General features: G+C 60.5%; 2 protein-coding genes across 4 annotated transcripts; both read right to left on the reverse strand.

Moving 5' to 3' along the window:
• Window positions 1-313: 313 nt before the first annotated feature.
• Window positions 314-10,747, reverse strand: PBXIP1 (PBX homeobox interacting protein 1). Of its 3 annotated transcripts, none has more exons than XM_062192375.1 (11): window positions 10,665-10,747; window positions 8,115-8,201; window positions 6,332-6,458; window positions 6,033-6,097; window positions 5,796-5,961; window positions 3,546-3,776; window positions 3,438-3,461; window positions 3,176-3,258; window positions 2,964-3,095; window positions 1,179-2,407; window positions 314-942 (listed from the first exon to the last, which is right to left on the reverse strand). In XM_062192375.1, the coding sequence occupies exons 2-11, from the start codon at window positions 8,199-8,201 to the stop codon at window positions 849-851; spliced, it is 2,238 nt and encodes a 745-aa protein (XP_062048359.1). In that variant the 5' UTR covers window positions 10,665-10,747; the 3' UTR covers window positions 314-848. The 3 variants fall into 3 exon arrangements, with proteins under 3 accessions (XP_062048359.1, XP_062048360.1, XP_062048361.1); XM_062192376.1 differs by lacking the exon at window positions 10,665-10,747 and adding an exon at window positions 10,470-10,531; XM_062192377.1 differs by lacking the exon at window positions 3,438-3,461.
• An 826-nt stretch (window positions 10,748-11,573) lies between these two features.
• PYGO2 (pygopus family PHD finger 2) lies at window positions 11,574-15,965 on the reverse strand. Its single transcript, XM_062192379.1, has 3 exons — window positions 15,694-15,965; window positions 15,216-15,265; window positions 11,574-14,273 (listed from the first exon to the last, which is right to left on the reverse strand). Exons 1-3 carry the CDS (start codon window positions 15,794-15,796, stop codon window positions 13,206-13,208), a joined length of 1,221 nt encoding a protein of 406 aa, XP_062048363.1. The 5' UTR covers window positions 15,797-15,965; the 3' UTR covers window positions 11,574-13,205.
• Window positions 15,966-16,171: the final 206 nt, after the last annotated feature.

The raw sequence follows: 16,171 nt of genomic DNA on the forward strand, positions 1-16,171 counted from the left end.
CCTTCAGTCCCATTTTGTGAGGACAAGAAACCCAAGGTTCCCGGGGATTAACCCGCTCAGTATCCCTTGGCCTGGATTTGAGTGCAAGGCTCAGGCACCAAAACCAGCTGGGGCGCAGTCCAGGCGGCTGCAGGCACGCGGGGAGGCCCCAGCCCAGGAGAACAAGTGAGGGGGACGGGGCTCGTGGGATAAGGTAGCAAAGGCCGGTGCCTGGAGTGGCACCTGTCCACTCGAGCGGCCAGTGAGGGGCGCCGTCCCCCACCCCGTGTCCCTGAGCCTGGGGGCCACGCCGGGGACAGAGCCCCACCCAGCGTCCCAGCTCACACAACACTTTATTAGGATCTGCATTTACAGTTCACAAGGGAGGTGAGGCCACGTGAGAAGCAGAGGTCAAGAGGGGACTTCACCCACTGGGGACAGCTGCTTCCAAATTTAGCAAAACGCCAGGGAAAGTCCTGGTGCTGGGCCTCCAGCCAGCAACTTAAGTCCCAGGAGGTGCCGGGTCAGTGCGTGGAGCCCACTCCAGGGGCACACACACACAACAGGACAAAAGCTCTTTGGCTTCTGAATCAGGATGACACCCGTCCCCCTCAAAAAGGCTCCTGGCCCACCCCCATTCACATCGGCATGACACTCAGGCTGCCAGGGGTCCTGCTCATTTGAATACATTTGCATAGACAGCAAGGCAGGTGCGGCTAAGGCCTTCTCTATGGCATCAGTGCAGGGCTGGGATACCTCACTCTCCTCTGTGAAGGACATCCAAGGCCAACAAATGGAGAGATGCCAGTGGCCTGGTCTCCGCCCAGCCCCTGGGGGTTAGATGATGTCCCGGGATCTTGGGCGGGGCCTCAGCCCCGGTGGTGGGGGTGGTGGGGGTGGCTGTGCGCCTCCTTGGGCCCTGCCTCTCTGGGGCTCCGCCCACGCTTGTCCTTCTTCCCAGACCTGTGGGGAGACACAGATGGGAAGGGGTCCTTTAGGGGGCAGCGCTGCCCCCAGCCCATAAAGGGACTCTTCAGGAGCACCATAGGGTAAGCAGAGGCAGCTTCCTGCCCACAATGGGGGAAGCCAGCTGGGGACAAAAGCAGAGAAGTCCCCAAACGAAAGACCCCAGCCCAGGGCTGTTTTCCCCTCCCGCTGCCCCTCTGTCCCACCAGACCCAACCCCTACCCCATGCCCACCTCTTCTTGAGTACTTTATCCCCAAAGAAGTGGCTGAAGACGAAGTCCTCAAAGTCGTCCACCTCATCATCATCACCTGTCTGTCCCACAGCCACCTCCTCCAGGCTGTCCTCCAAGGCATCCACGAAATCCCGGAAGCGGAGGCGGTCGTGATGGAAGACGCCATCCTCACCAAAGTAAGCCGGTGAGAGGGGTAGCTCCTGGGCCAGCTGCCCCGCCCAGGGCAGCCGCGCCAGGTATGATCTCAGCAGAGAGGCCAGCTCCTGTTGCCGCACGGGGGCCAGCTCCGCGCCAAAGAAGCTCAGGCCCTCCTGCCGCGCACACTCGGCCACACCCGAGCAGCCCTGGGGTGCCCGGAACCTGCGCTTCAACAGCTGCTCCCAGGGCGGCGGGCTGCCACGACTCTCTTTAGCCCCTTCCCTCCACCCAGGATGCTTCTGCCTTTCCCCGGGGCCAGGGCCCCCGCCCTTTCTTGGAAGGCCCTTGGGGTCCTGGCGCTTGCCATCCTTCTTGCTCCCCCTCTCCTCCACTCGCGGCGGGCCATCCCCCGGCCTCCCTGCCGGCTCCCTGTCCTTGTCCCCCTCCCAGCTCTTCCTCCCTGCCCGGGCAGAGTCCTCCTTCCTGTGCCTCCAGTGCTCAGCCTTGCGGTCCCTCTGCCCATCCCGCCACTTTTCCTTTCCATTCCACTCCCTGGTATTCTGGGAGTGGGGCTTCTGGTGCCAGGCCTCTGAGGCATTGGCAGGGACCCCAGGGTCCTGACCCCAGTTCTCCAGGCCCTGCAGCTGCTGGGCCAATCTCTGGCCCAGCTCAACCAAGCCAGCATGAGCCGGGCCTCCTCTGCCTGCATCCCGCAGACTCCTCTGCAGGTCCTGCTGTACGGACCCCAGCACCTGCCGCTGCCTCTCCAACTCCTGCCGCAGCGCCTGGGCCTCAGCCTCCAGCTGCTTCTTCTGCTCCAGAAAGCCAGGATCTGGCTCCTGTGCGCCAGGGCCCTGCTCCTTGCTGGCCTTCCCATGCTGTGGGCCTCTGCCCCAGCTGAGGCACACGCCGTCTTTGCCTCGGATGCAGCCAGCTTCCAGGCCCTGAAGCCGGGCCCGCAGCTGCTGCAGCTCTGACTCCAGGGCCCGCTGGGAGGCCTCACCCTGCAGCAGGGCCCCCCGCAGCCGGGCGTTCTCCTCCTCTAGCCCCTTGGGCTGGTGCATCAGACTCTGCAGCTCTTCCTTCTGGGCCTGAAACGAAGGAAACCTCACGGAGTCCCTTCAGGTCGTCCCCCGTTGCACGCCATGACAGCAGGCAGGTGGCCCGAGCCCCTTCCGTGGCCTGGGACAGCTGCAGGTTTGATTCTCATGCTCCTCCCCATCGCCATCCCGAACCAGAACCTGGGATCCCTGAATCCCACACTGCACCTGAGCATCTACGTCATCAGCACACACCTCTCAGATCCACCGAAGGAGAGCTGACACATGGCGCTCGTGGCCCTATTCCCCACTCCCATACCCAGAAAGACACTGCTGGCTACAGCGCTTGGCATGAGCCTGGCATGATATTCCAATCTTCCCCCAGGCAATGCTCGGGCAGACTCCACCTGGCAGAGGTGCCATACCGTGTGAGACAGGCCTCAGCACGAGGGCTGCTCAGAGAGAACTAGGAAGGTGCCCTAGTGCTGACGGGAATGGAGAGGCCAAGGTGGGCTGGGGAACAGGGGCCACTCCCTGCTGGGCAGGCCACTAGGACAGACACTTGATTTGGGGGGCCATCCCCACCCCACCCCCCACCTGTGCCCACCTGCAGCTGGGCCTGCAGCAGCCGGATATCCTGGTTCTCCTTGGCCAGCTTGTCCAGCAGAAGGCCCATGTTCTGCAGGCTGGGGGCACCATCGAGGGGCGTTGGGGCCGGCAGCCGCTCCCTTAGCCCATCCTGAGAGCAGACGAGCCACTTAGTGCACCTGTCCTATGGCCAGGGCAGCCCCAGCTTCTTGCCCACCAGGCCCCACATACCTGCTCGCCCCCCGAGGCATCCCGCAGGCCAGGGTCTGAGCCAGGATCCGGAAAGACCTGCAGCTCCACTTCCTCCACAGGCCCTGTGGGAGAGGAAGTCCAGAAACCAGCCTCTCCGGAGCCCACTCCTTCCCCCACCTCCCACCCCTCCACACACAACCCCCTCCTGGCCTGGCCCCTCCCTACACTCTGCCCCCTGCTCCTGACCCAGGGACACCCACACGTGCCACAGACAAGCACCAGCAGGGCCGTGCCCGCTCACCACTCTCGGACTCCGAGAGGCCACCTGGGGATGGAGACACGGGCGCCTGGTGAGGCCCTCAAGGGAGGATGAGAGGTGAGGCCCGGGCCCCAGGGAGGCGCCACTCACCGGAGAACAGGAGGAGCCCCAGGCCCAGCAGGACCAGGGCCCCGAGGAGGCACATGTTGAGTGAGATGCCCAGCTCCTCGGCCGCACCCTGGGCCCTGGCCCGGTCCTCCGCATCCAGGGGCGCCACGGGCCGAGGCGGACTGGGCTCCCGGCCCCGCCGTCTCCGCAGGCCCTCCACGTCCACGTCAGTGTCCTCGCTGCTGGAGCTGCGGCCCTCTTCCCTGACCCAAGCTGGGAGGAGGGATGGGGACAGGTGTGAGGCAGCTGGAAGGGCGGGTACACAGGGGAAGAGGGGGCCCCGACCCTGACCACAGGAAGGGTGTGTGGAGAGCCTGCCCACCTGCCTGGCGCTGAGGACTGCGCCTGCCCAGTCTGTAGACAGGGAACCAGTCCTTTCCCCCTGCAAGCCACAAGCGCCACCTCCACCCTCCATGCACCCTGCTTCCTCCAGTGGGTGCCTCCTCAAGCTCCTGCCACTGTCAAAGCTTCCCCGCCCCCCACCCCACCCTCCAAGCTCTCTGGCCTCCCCCTTTCTGCCACCCCCCTGAGCCCCTCAACTCTCCTTCCATGTGGGCACAACTCCCATGTGGGCTTCCCCCACAGCAGACGCGGCCCTCATCTGTGACTCCCAACTTGGCCTTCCCGGGGTTCCAGCCGCCCCCTCTGGGGGTGCCAACACACTGCCCCCCAAATCCAGGGAGAGGCACCACTGCTAACCCAAGCCCTCCCTCCTCACCTGGCAGGTGTATCCTTACACATCTGGACCGTTCACCGTCTTCCCAGCCCGCACTGGAGCTGCCCAAGCTCGTCATCTCACGTCATCCCTGCCTGACCACTGCGGCGGCCTCCAAAACGACCCTAGCCCCTGCCTCTCCCTCCACCCCTTCACTCCTCACTGAGACCAACACCCCCTCCTCAGCCCTAAGACCCTGACAGAGCCTCCTTGTACAGGCCAGGCAACCCTACCCCTCGTTGATGCTGCAGCTGGGCCTGGAATGTTCTCTCGATTCCTCGGCTCCACCTCCTATGTGCTTGAGGTTCCACTCAAATGTCACCTCCATCTGTCTGTCCCCTCCTTCACCCTCAGTGTGTGCCCTGACCACTTCACACTCACAGTTGGAAGCACCAAGACTCCATCTCCTTTCTGCACCCCCACACACACCCCTCCCCACAGGTCTGACCCATATCATGACACAGTCTGCTCTGCCTTTTTTAATTTTTTTTTTTAAGATTTATTTATTTGGGGGCCGGTGCTGTGGCACAGCGGGTTAATGCCCTGGCCTGAAGCGCTGGCATCCCATATGGGCACCGGTTCGAGTCCCGGCTGCTCCACCTCCAATCCAGCTCTCTGCTATGGCCTGGGAAAGCAGCAGAAGATGGCCCAAGTCCTTGGGCCCCTGCACCCACATGGGAAACCCAGAAGAAGCTCCTGGCTCCTGGCTTTGGATCGGCACAGCTTCAGCCATTGCGGCCAATTGGGGAGTGAACCATAGGATGGAAGATATCTCTCTCTCTCTCTCTCTCTCTCTCATATCTCTCTCTCTCTCTCTCTGCCTCTCCTCTCTCTGTGTAACTCTGACTTTCAAATAAATAAATAAATAAATCTTTAAAAAAATAAAAAGATTTATTTATTTGAAAGGCAGAGTAAGAAAGAAAATGGAAGAGATCTTCCTCCTACTGGTTCACTCCCCAAATGACTGCAACAGCCAGGGCTGGGCCAGGCTGAAGCCAGGAGCCAAGAACTCTATTCAGATTTCCTACACGGTGCCAAGGACTCAAGCACTTGGGCCATCCTCTGCTGCTTCCCAGGCACATCAGCAGGGAGCTGGGCTGGAAACAGAGTAGCTGGGACTCAAGCTAGCACTCCAAGATGGAATGCGGGCATCCCACGGAGTGGGTTAACCTTCTGTGCCACCACACCTGCCCCTGCCCTGTCCTGCCCTGCCCCTTGAGCCACCCTTTTCCCTCCTCCTGAGCCCACCAGCTCGAGGAAGGGGTCCTGGAGTTGACAGCTGAATTCCAGAAGCAAGGAAAGACAAGGCCCCTGCAGCTGAGAGTGGTGTGACCTAGGGCAAGTCACACCTGTCCATGGGAGGAACCCCTGAGCCTCAGTATCCACAGGGCTGGCCTGAGGGAGCAGGGCCCCAGGGTGCTGCTCCCAGAGCCTGAAGCAGAGCTGTGCTCACGGTGGCAGCCACTCCCACACCCACGCCATCCAGGAGGCTGGCCAAGGACAAGGAAGACACTCACCTGCTTTGGGTCTTGAGGGCGGCCTCTGTGGGGAGCTCTGATGCTCCAGGTCCCGGGTGTCCTGTCCCGGGTCCACAGCCACAGGACTCTCCTGCAAATCTCCCTGGACCACTGTGTCTCCTGGGCCAGGGGGCTCCACATCATGACCGTCAGCTGCCAGGGTGCCCTGGTGCAGACATAGCCGTAAGCAGACCCCGCTCCTCCCTGCCCTCTCCCTCCCACAGCGCAGGCCCTCACCTTGACCTCCGTCTCCTCTGGCAGAGCGGGATCGGACAGGGGACTTTCAGTCTGGGAAAGGGTCCCTACGGTGGGAAAAAAGGCCCAGAGAAAGCACTGCCCCAGCTGAACTCTCCACAGCCGCCTCCGGCTCCCACAGGCCCTCATCAGGTTAAGGGACAGGAAAAAGCCCCCGAGGGACAGGGTTGGTAAACTGAGACCAAGGAGGGAAGTGAGACTGACCAGCCTCCCTTTCCTGAGGATGCGGGAACCCCAGAGGAGGGAGGGTGCTGCAGGCCCCCTCCTCAAGGCCCCATTACCTGCTCCATCCAAGGCCCCAGCCAATTCTGCACCACCTGCCTTGAAGGGGCTCTGAGGGAGCTGGGGGGCTCTCTCAGGTTCTGGGTCCGTCCCGGGTTCTGGGCCCAGCGTCTCCACGGGCAGGCTCTGTGAGGAGGGAATGGTGGAAAGGCTGCTCTGGGGCAAGGGTGCTCTGCCGGGGCCCCGTGCACTGGCGGCATCGCTCAGGGACCCCAACCCACACCTCAGGATACGTGAGACTAAGTGGGTCTCAGTGCAGGAGACAGGGCTCCCACCCACCCCCAGCCTCACGTGCTGCTGCAAGGCACTTGCAGACACCTGCTCTCGGGTAAACTGAGACACACCCTGCGCTCAGGCACTGGACGACCCGGGCCACTGTCCACCGAGGCCCTGAGTGAGGCCAGCCAGAGCCCAGCCTCCCTACCCAAAAAGCACCAGTACTTCCCACCAACGAGCACTCCGGTCACTGGTTGGGAAGTAGGAGATCAAAGTCCCCTGGGTGCCCAGGAGTCACAGTCATGCTCCCCAGGGCCATCCCTGCAACTGCCCTCACATCTGGCCAGGCACTTACAGCTGGCCACGCCCACTGGCCACCCACACCCCCATTTCCCAGCAGCTGCGTGCAACAGCCCAGCTGTGGCACCCATCTCCCACATGCTCTCGGCCTGGTCACACAGCCTCAGTGTCTCCTCTCTGCATGTCCCCACCAACAACCCCCACCACCATGGCAGGCCCAAGGCCCACCCGTCCCACCCAGGGCTCCTGCTACTCCTCTGAGAAGAGTTTTGACTTTAGTATGTTTCTTCACAATTTTCAATTGCTTTCTTTCTCATGGCCACCCTGACAAGGCAAGAATCACGACCCTCATTCTACAGGGGTAGGCAGAGAAGTGAAATGGCTTTTGCCCAAGGTCCTCCAGCCATCAGCCAAGGCACCGGAAGAGGAGGCCGGAGCTGTCTGACAGCACAGCACCAGTGCCACTTGCCCCCTCGGCCAGCATGGCCCAGTCCATGCATCCTGCTCCAGGTCGCCCAGGAGGTCACCCCCTGTGGGCTCCTCCACCTTGGCTTGCCTGAGGCGAGCACCTCCCCACCACCCTCCCTGTGTCTCTAAAGCACCAAGTGCTGGGGCTGAGAACTCGCAGAGATCCCGTGGCCACAATTCTGCCGTCCCCTCCCCAGGCACTCGGGCCTCGTCCTGCTGCCCCTTCTTCTCAGTAGCCTCCGAACCCAGAAGTCTGCTGGGTTCTTACCCCGACTGCTGCCTGCAGCTGCAGGAGCCCTGTAAACCTCCATTCCCACCTGCCCACATAGTGGCCTCACCTCCGCCACGCTCCAACTCGAAATCCTTCACCTCTTCCCACCAGGGTGAGGCCAGAATGCCTCTTCGAGGAGGCTCTGCCCCCAACCTCACTCTAACACTGGCTCTACCACACCTCCGTCTCGTCCAGTGGGCCTCCTCACAGTCTCCCCCAACATGGTTTTCCTACTGTCACACCAGGACCTTTGCTCATGCTGGTGTCCCTAGCGGAATTCCCTCCCTACTAATCTCAGCCTACCCAGGCACCCTTCCTTCAAGGCATGGTCCAAGTCCCAACCTCTGACCCCTAAGGCCTGAGCGCCTTCTCCCACTGGAGTCTTTCTTACAGCCAGCAGGAAGTAATGCAGGTGACCAGGGGACCAAAGAAGGGAACAGACCCAGAAAGCAGCCCAGACTTGCAGGAAACCATCCCTCCCCCACCCCGCCCCCGCTCCATGTGGTTCCCAGGCCCACTCTTCCTACCTCGGAGCCAGCAAGCACCCAGCTATTATCGGAGTCTGGGCTGGAGGCCATAGCTGATGAGGTCGGCGAGGCTGCTGTGGCTTCCATCTGCAGAGAAAAGCTCTTTAGGAACTGGAGCTCCCTTCAGGAGAGGCAGGTCGCAGCAGGGAGACTTGGCTGGGTTCCAAGGGTCAAGGGCTGGGCAGCAACCTCCAGAACCAGACTGGTTCCAGTCCTCCTGACCATGAACACCTCAGCTCTTCTGCACGGTATCTGGCTTGCAAATCAGAAAGTGCCAACAACCGCAGAGAAGCCTGCCTCTTCCAGGGACCAGCAAGGCCTTGGGAAATCGAGCTGACCTTGAAAGGTCAAAGACACATAGGGCTGGAAAGGCCCTGGGGAGCATCCAGTCCAACCCCCAGAAAGGTTGGCCATCTTGACTTGCCAAAGATCAGCAGCTGATAAGAAACACCAGGCACTTCCAAAGTCACTCCCTCCTGCACAGCAGACAGATTTGGTGGTCCTAAGTCTCGCACAAGCTACCCACAGCAAGTCCGTTTTATGGTCTCACTCGGGGAATCTCAACTCTGGCTGCACACTGGAATCACCAAAGATTCTGAATCAGCTGTGGGGCTCAGGCCAGACAGGACCTGATGGTTCTCGATGGTTCTCACGTGCAGCTGGGCTTGTGAGCCACTGGCAAGGCTCAGATCCACACTGCGTCACTCACTCTCCACCCTACACTGTCCCTTCTTGGTACTCTCCAGAGTTTTGGTCTTGGGGGACTGGAAGGTGACTGGGAAACAGGATTTATGGCAACTATCACACATATGTCACCTTACAGTTGGCATAGAATAGACAACAACAGGCCAGGGGTCTGGGGGGTGGCGAAGGAATCAAATCATTGCCACTTCCAAAACCTGAACCAAAGCAGGATAAGAGAGGGACTCACTGCTTTGTCCAAGGCCAAAACTGTCCCCTCTGGTTGGGACAGCTACAGTTGGGACCAGCATAAAGGTGAAGGGAGAGGGGCCGGCGCTGTTGTGTAGCAGGTAAAGTTGCTGCCTGCAGTGCCAACATTCCATATGGGGACTGGTTCAAGTCCCAGCTGCCCCACTTCCAATCCAGCTCTCTGCCTTGGCCTGGGAAAGCAGTAGAAGATGGCCCAAGTCCTTGGGCCCCTGCGGCCATGTGGAGGACCCAGAAGAAGCTCCTGGTTCCTGGCTTCAGGTCAGACCAGCTGCAGCCATTGCGGCCACTTGGAAAGTGAACCAATGGATGGAACACTTACTTCTCTCTCTCTGCCTCTGCCTCTCAGTAACTCTGCCTTTCAGATAAATAACTAAGCCCTGGGTCCTGCCTAGTAACCTCCAGGAGACAGTAACTGGAGGCTTTCCAAGGAACTTGAGAGGCAGTGAGTGGAAGATGACTATGAGGAAACTGGGAAAGGAAAGTGAGGCTGGCAAGCATGGCAGCTCTGCCTGTGAAAACCCCATGCCACTCCCTCGTGCTTCAGTTGGTTTTAAGCCCTGCCGGGTGCCCTAATAACCTCCTATGGCTCTTGCCTGTCAAGATCCAAGCCCAGAATAGGTGAAAGACACCTCGCGGGGTCTGCCGCAATGCTCATGCTCCCAGACACACACACTCATCCACACAGAAAAGGAAGGGCGGCAGTGACTCCCCCCAACCGAATCCAAGAGGACACCCTGCCCACTTCTCCAGGCATCCCTAAAGCCGTCGCTGACAGCGTTCTGCGCTCAGCCCCTCCCTGCCGTTCTGTCATCCTCTCCCCACCCCCAGTTAACAGGTGGTGTCAGGAAGGAAGTGGCAGCAGCTTGGGCTGAAGTCCCTGTTTATCCCTGCTCAGGTCCTCTAGAACCCAGCACCATGGCAACCAGGGTGATGTCAGACCCACCGTCTCCATGGAAACAAGCAACGGTATTTGGGTCAACAAGATAAACACTTCGGGGACCCAAACAGGAGACAGTCTGGAACCCCTGCACCCAGGGTCCCAAGCCCTGATCTCTCCTGGCTGGGTTCATCCAAGATTCCAAAAGATATCCCTGTTCTCCCACGCGAGCATCTCACTGCCTTATTAGGAAGTTCCTTCTGCGCTCGATCGCCACCCTTCCCTGCTGTGTTTTCAGGTCTTTTTCTACTCCCACTTCCACCCCCGTTCCCACGATCCCCTTTCTTTCCATCCTGGCAGGATTCAACGAAAACATCCTGTAAGAACTGTCAGAGACTTCTGCTATTTCTAAAAAACAGCCAAAGAGGGAGCTCTCCCACTCCGTACAAAGCTAGGAAGTCTCACCTCCAGCTAACTACAACCCCTGTAAAGGTCGTGGCCCCAAACCTCTGAAGCAACGGACTTACGGCAAAACAACTGGGGGACCCAAGGCAAGTTCCTGCTTCAGAAATGTCTGCCCCCTCCCTTCCCCCCGCCCTGCGTCCTCTGACGAGCAGTTCCATGGCTCCCTGCCCCAGCCCACTGCTTCTAGACTTCTGCCCTCCCCTTCCTCTATCCCCCTCCCACAGGCATCCTGGGGCCCTCCCCAGCCACTGCATTACCTGACCCCCTCTCGCTTCAGTCGTCAGCTTAACTTATAGCTGCCTCCCCAGGTTTCCAGCCCGGGGAACCAGGGGGAGTCACATGACCAGGGACTGACCAGTGGGAAGTTGACTTCCCTAAAGGGGCGGAAACTTTCAGCCAATGAAAGTCAGAGTTGAGAGCCAGGGGGCGGGGTAGACCCACACCTTCTGTAAACCTGAGCTTACCTCTGGGTGGGCGACTCGAGACCCAGCAAAGTGAGATTTGGGTGACCTCTCTTTCCTTTTCCCAGCCTCTGAAGTTTCCAGAGGGAAGACCCAAAACAGAGAAAGGCAAAGAAGGGTGGTGTCCTCCGAGAGGACGAGGACAAGGGGCCAACTTGCCCTGGGATAGACGGAGACAGCTGTAGGGCGGGGGAGGGGAGAGCAATGGGTGGCAAACTGCGAGTTTAGAAATAGCGCTCCCGCCTTGCTCCGTGCTCCCCACCCCCGGCTCCACATTTGAGGATGTCACCGCTACTTTTAAGAGGGGGGCGGGGCGGGGAAGGGACGCTGACAAGCATCCTGAAGTGAAATTTGCTACACTGCGGCGGCCCCTCCCCTCACCCTCCGAGCTACACTGGACCCCCCAGCACAAACAACCAGAAGCCTTGGAGCCAAGTCTGCAGCCTGGCTCCAGGCCTGGCCCAGGAATGTGCTCAGAAAGGAAACTCGCTTCTCACAGGACCCGAGGGAGGGGAGAGCACTGGCCTCCCTCAGCGGCTCAGCCCCTTCTACCGCTTCTACTAGGGTCAGCCAGGGGCCTGAGGCTTTCTCCCACTCCCGCGCCAAATACTTATCCTCACCTCCCAAGCGCCCCTCCCCTCCTGGCTGTGACAGTGGTGCCACCAGCCCTTTTCCACATCAATAGCAAGGAGTCTTGGTCTGGATTTTCAAGTCATTTTATTAATTCAACCATACAAAAGACCCCCCCCACACACAACCACACCTCTGCCACCCCACTTCGAAAAAGCAGTGGAGAGGGCAGATGAAAGACAGCTCTCCCAGGAGCCACGACAAAACACCTAGGCGTGGTGGGTAGCAACAAAGGGGCAGACAGAACCACAAACACAACACCAAGCTGAGTGGTAGGGGGGTGCCACCGATGCTGTCTCAGTGCAGGAGGGTGGGGGGTGAGTGCCACACTGCCAGAGCAGCCCGGAGCCCCCTCTTCTTTCTCACAGCCTCAGTCTGCTGGTTCCATCAGGGCAGTGCCAGGGGTGGGGGGCACACACCACAGAGGGCAGGCCTTTGCCACCACACCCCGTGCCTGCCTCCCCCACCCCTTTGAGGAATGTGTGCACCAGCTGCAAGGAAGAAAGGGCAGCTGTCAGGGGCTCCTGAACAGGCCCCAAGTCCCACCTCTGGCTGGCAGTGCTCACACACACACAAACACCCCCCAGTGCAGGGCTGGCTGAGAGGGCCCAAGATGGTAAGAAAGAACAGCAAGGAAAAAGCAGCAAAACAACCCAGGCTCTTCTACCTTTTAGTACCATGGCAGTGAGGATCCCAGGGCCTCCCCTACCCACAGGGCCGTGACAGGGCCTCTCTTGGATCCTTTATCAGGAGAGAAAATGAGGTATAAGGGCTCTGCCTTCTCCAGCTCTCCTCCAATCAAGCCAGGGAGGCAGGGAAGCAAGCGCGGGGGAAAGTTTCAGATCAGCGCTGAGTATAATGTGCAACAGATGGACAAGGTGGGGGGTGGGGCGAGCCACCCGAGTGCAGACTTCAGGACAGCCTAGACGTCTAATGTTCTGGTCGCCCAGACCACGGAACCTCGTTTTTGGCAAAAAAAAAAAATATATATATATGGCCATTAGGAGAAAAGCACAAGAGAGGCTGAGAAAGGCCCAGTGACTTTGGTATCAGGAAAATGTTCCCGACAGCCTCTCCGGCCCACTGTCTCGAAGCCCAAAGAGTCACCAAAGACAGCCACAGCCAGGAGCCCTCCTACTCCGTCCAGCTATTTGGTTCTCTGAAGGGGGAGGAGTTGGGTGGATCTTGGGGTGGGGGAGAGGGGAGGGGAGGGTGAGGGAGAACTCTCCATGTATTCCTCAACGCTGTCTCCCAGAGCCCACAAAAAGGCTACTGCAGGGATGGGGCCAGACCCCTCGAACACTCTGACCCCAAAAGCTAAGGCTGGAGCTGCGGGACTAGAGAGGGGCGTAGAGGGCATCCGTCACCGCTGGCGGACACCCCGGCCCTCGGGGTCTGCCTCCGTCCACTTCTTTTCTTGCAGCCACACTCCTAGACTTCCAGATGGCCACCAAAAAACACAGCTCTGCTCAGCAGGACTTTGGTTTCCTGGATCTCTGCAGACAGATCTCAACGCACGTGAGTTTCCAGAGACGCGCGCCGGCTCTTCCGCCTGCCCACCTCAGTTCCTTTTCTGCTCCCAGGAGCCACTGCTTCTGCTCCACGGGGATGGGAAACCAGCGGAAACAAGGACCAAGAGCCAGACATGAAACAATCACCCTGGAAGAGCAGGGAGGGACGTGTGCACTTCCCCGGACCACCGGGCAGTCACCCATCGTTAGCAGCCACCAGCTGCCCCATGCCCTCGCGGATGTAGACAGACTGGATCTCCTTGGTCTTCAGGCAGAGATCGCAGGCCCAGACGGCAGAGGCCTCAGTGGTCAGCAGCCCGTAGGCGCTCTCAGTCATGCCCGTGCACTCGCGGTGGAACCACTTCTGGCAGGACGCCTCACACAGAATGGCATCTTGGTCGTCGTTCACCTCGCTCCGACAGGCACCACACGGGTACACCAGGCCTGGGGCAGGCTGGGGCCCTGAGCCCCCACCTGCCTTGCCGGGGGGTGCCAGGCTGTTAGCATCTGGAGTACCCCCACCCCGGCCGCTGCTGTTTGGGGGGAAGCTGGGCTGATTCCCGTTGACAGCAGCAGCAGGGGAGCCCGAGTGGGGCTCCTGGGGAAAAGCAGTGGGAGCAGGTGGATTCAAGGGCTTCCCCCCATCCTCACCACCAGATCCAGGAAAACCGGGATCCGGGCCAGGGAAGGGACTTGTGTTGGGGGGCAGGCTAGGGAGCCCCTGACCTGGTCTCTGGAGCGGAGAAGGGCCAAAAGGCGCCCCTGGCTGGGCAAAGCGTTGGGGGAGGGAAGGAGGACCCAGCTCCCCTCTGGGAGGCTGTCCCATGGTGGGTGAGATCATGGGGCCAAATCCCCCCACGGGGCCTGGCATCATCTGCCCACCAGGAGGGCTGAAGTTTTGACCCAGGGGCTGGCTGAAGGGTTGGCTGGGAAAGTTCATGTTGCCTGGTGGTGGGTAGCCAGGGCCCTGGGGGGGCATGTTGAAAGCAGGGCCCATAGGGTTGGGAGGGAAAGGGGGAGGCTGTCGCCGAAGTGGCTGGGGACCCCCTCCACCTCCAGTGCCGTAGCCTGGGGGTACCTGGCCCGCCATGGCCCCCTGTACGCGGAAGCCTCCAAAGGGCACAGGACTGCCAAGGAACGGAGGGGCTGTGGCCCCCACCTTAGGGGCTCCGAAGTCATCCTCAAAAGGGTTGGATGCAACCAGGTGATCCACCATGGGAGTCGGGGGTGGCGCAAACTCCGTCAGATGTGAGTATGCAGGGCCCTGGGGAGGAACAGATGAGGGAAAGAGGGTCACAGGGGCCTGACACGGAGCCAAACACACGTGGGCAGAGCACCACAGACACCGCAGCGTTCTGGAGGCGGACACCGGCCAGCCAGAGCCAAGACCAAGACGGACCTCAGAATGCAACATAGAAACAGAGGGAGCGGGGCAAAACCAGCGCAGTCAGGAACGCCTTTGAAAAACAGGGAGGACCACGCTGCAGTCCCAGCTCTGACCCCAAAGCCTCAGGTTTCTCCTCTGTGATACAAGGACAGTGCCTAGCTCCCCCAAACCATTCAGGCCCCTCGGCACAACACCTGGCACTTAGAAAAGGCTCACTAGGTGGCTACCTGCTACACTGTCATCAGGGAGTCAGGACAGGAAAAATGGGGGGAAAAGAAAGCTGCAACCCTACCCGATGAGCTCTTAGGTAAGGCACTCTCTTGGGGAAGGATTATCCCCTACGTTTGTTAGGAAGTTGAGGGCGAGGACCAGAAACAGAACCCACAGCCGGGCTGGCGCCGTGGCTTAACAGGCTAATCCTCCACCTTGCGGCGCCGGCACACCGGGTTCTAGTCCCGGTTGGGGCGCCAGATTCTATCCCGGTTGCCCCTCTTCCAGGCCAGCTCTCTGCTATGGCCCAGGAAGGCAGTGGAGGATGGCCCAAGTGCTTGGGCCCTGCACCCCATGGGAGACCAGGAGAAGCACCTGGCTCCTGGCTTCGGATCAGCGAGATGCACAGGCCACAGCGGCCATTGGAGGGTGAACCAGCGGCAAAAAGGAAGACCTTTCTCTCTGTCTCTCTCTCACTGTCCACTCTGCCTGTCAAAAAAAAAAAAAAAAAAACCCACAGCCTTCCTTCTCCCTGCACCTGACGCAAGATACAGAGCAGAAAGCGCCAGGGGCTCCTGGCAGTCACGCCCACCACCAGCCAACATTCACCTGAGTATTGGACTTCCTTCGTTTCTTTTCTGGGCTCTTCATTTGCAGACCTGGAAGAGCAGCAAAAGGCAGACGAGTTTCTCCAACCTCCTCCTCCCAGCCCTGCTCCAAGGAATTCGGTCAACTTCAACATACACTTGTTTATTTCGCGAATACTAACAAAGGGGTGTCATATGAAAAACGTGTCCTGAGTGGGGCCCTACTGTCAGCTATGCCTTTCTCGAAAGCAGACACCCTATCTATCTGTTGACACTATCAGACTCCACCTGACTGGATTCCACGTGGCTCCACACCCTGGAAAGTCCTCAATCTGTCACACCTGCCCCTAACCCTGGAGCGCTACTCCCACCCATCCTTTTCACCTGAGCGTCCCTTCAAGCCCTCTTCCCCCTCGACCTTTGGGACCAACCCCAGCCTCCCCTCCAAGGTTCCCAAGTCCCAGGTCTCTCCAGCCCCCGCCCCGTCTCCGCACTCTCACCGGCCTTGCCCTGCTTCCTCCCGGTGCTGGGCGGCGCAGGGGGCGGTGCGGGGCCGCCACCTCCCTCCAGCTTGTCCGGTGGGGGCGGCGCCGAGGCGGCCATGGAGTGGGGGCCGGGGGTCAGCGGCGGCGGGGGATGGAGGCGCCCTCAGGCTGCACCATCCCCCGGAAGGGGAGTCAGGGGCAGCACAGGCCCCCGAGCTGCTGCAGCCCCAAGGTGCGGCGAGGAGGAGGCGCCGAGCTGGAGCACGAACCGCGAGCCCGCTCCAGACTCGCCGCCCGCCCGCGGCAGCAGCGACCGGAACCGGAACTCCGCTCGGCCGCCACCACTGAGCGCGGCGGGGAGGGGAAGCAAGGACTGGGGGACTCGGCGCCTCAAAGCGCAGGGAGAGGGGAGAGAGGACCACGGCGCGGCCCTAGTGGAGACAGCCGTCGCCCGCCGGGGAGCGGCCGGCCCCAGCTCACCGCGGGACGCCGC

The sequence above is a fragment of the Lepus europaeus genome, chromosome 5 (genome assembly GCF_033115175.1).
Source record: "Lepus europaeus isolate LE1 chromosome 5, mLepTim1.pri, whole genome shotgun sequence".
Taxonomy (NCBI): domain Eukaryota; kingdom Metazoa; phylum Chordata; class Mammalia; order Lagomorpha; family Leporidae; genus Lepus; species Lepus europaeus.

What these genes read in the sequence shown, in the direction of transcription:
- PYGO2 (XM_062192379.1), bottom strand. Translation starts at nt 15,796, where the DNA reads ATGGCCGCCTCGGCGCCGCCCCCACCGGACAAGCTGGAGGGAGGTGGC. An exon ending in GAGGAAGCAGGGCAAGGCCG is followed by an intron (nt 15,266 to 15,693) that starts GTGAGAGTGCGG and finishes CTGCTCTTCCAG; the next exon opens with GTCTGCAAATGAAGAGCCCA. An exon ending in GAAGGAAGTCCAATACTCAG is followed by an intron (nt 14,274 to 15,215) that starts GTGAATGTTGGC and finishes GTTCCTCCCCAG; the next exon opens with GGCCCTGCATACTCACATCT.
- PBXIP1 (XM_062192375.1), bottom strand. Translation starts at nt 8,201, where the DNA reads ATGGAAGCCACAGCAGCCTCGCCGACCTCATCAGCTATGGCCTCCAGC. An exon ending in CAGAGGAGACGGAGGTCAAG is followed by an intron (nt 5,962 to 6,032) that starts GTGAGGGCCTGC and finishes TGTCTGCACCAG; the next exon opens with GGCACCCTGGCAGCTGACGG. An exon ending in CCTCTCGGAGTCCGAGAGTG is followed by an intron (nt 3,259 to 3,437) that starts GTGAGCGGGCAC and finishes CCTCTCCCACAG; the next exon opens with GGCCTGTGGAGGAAGTGGAG.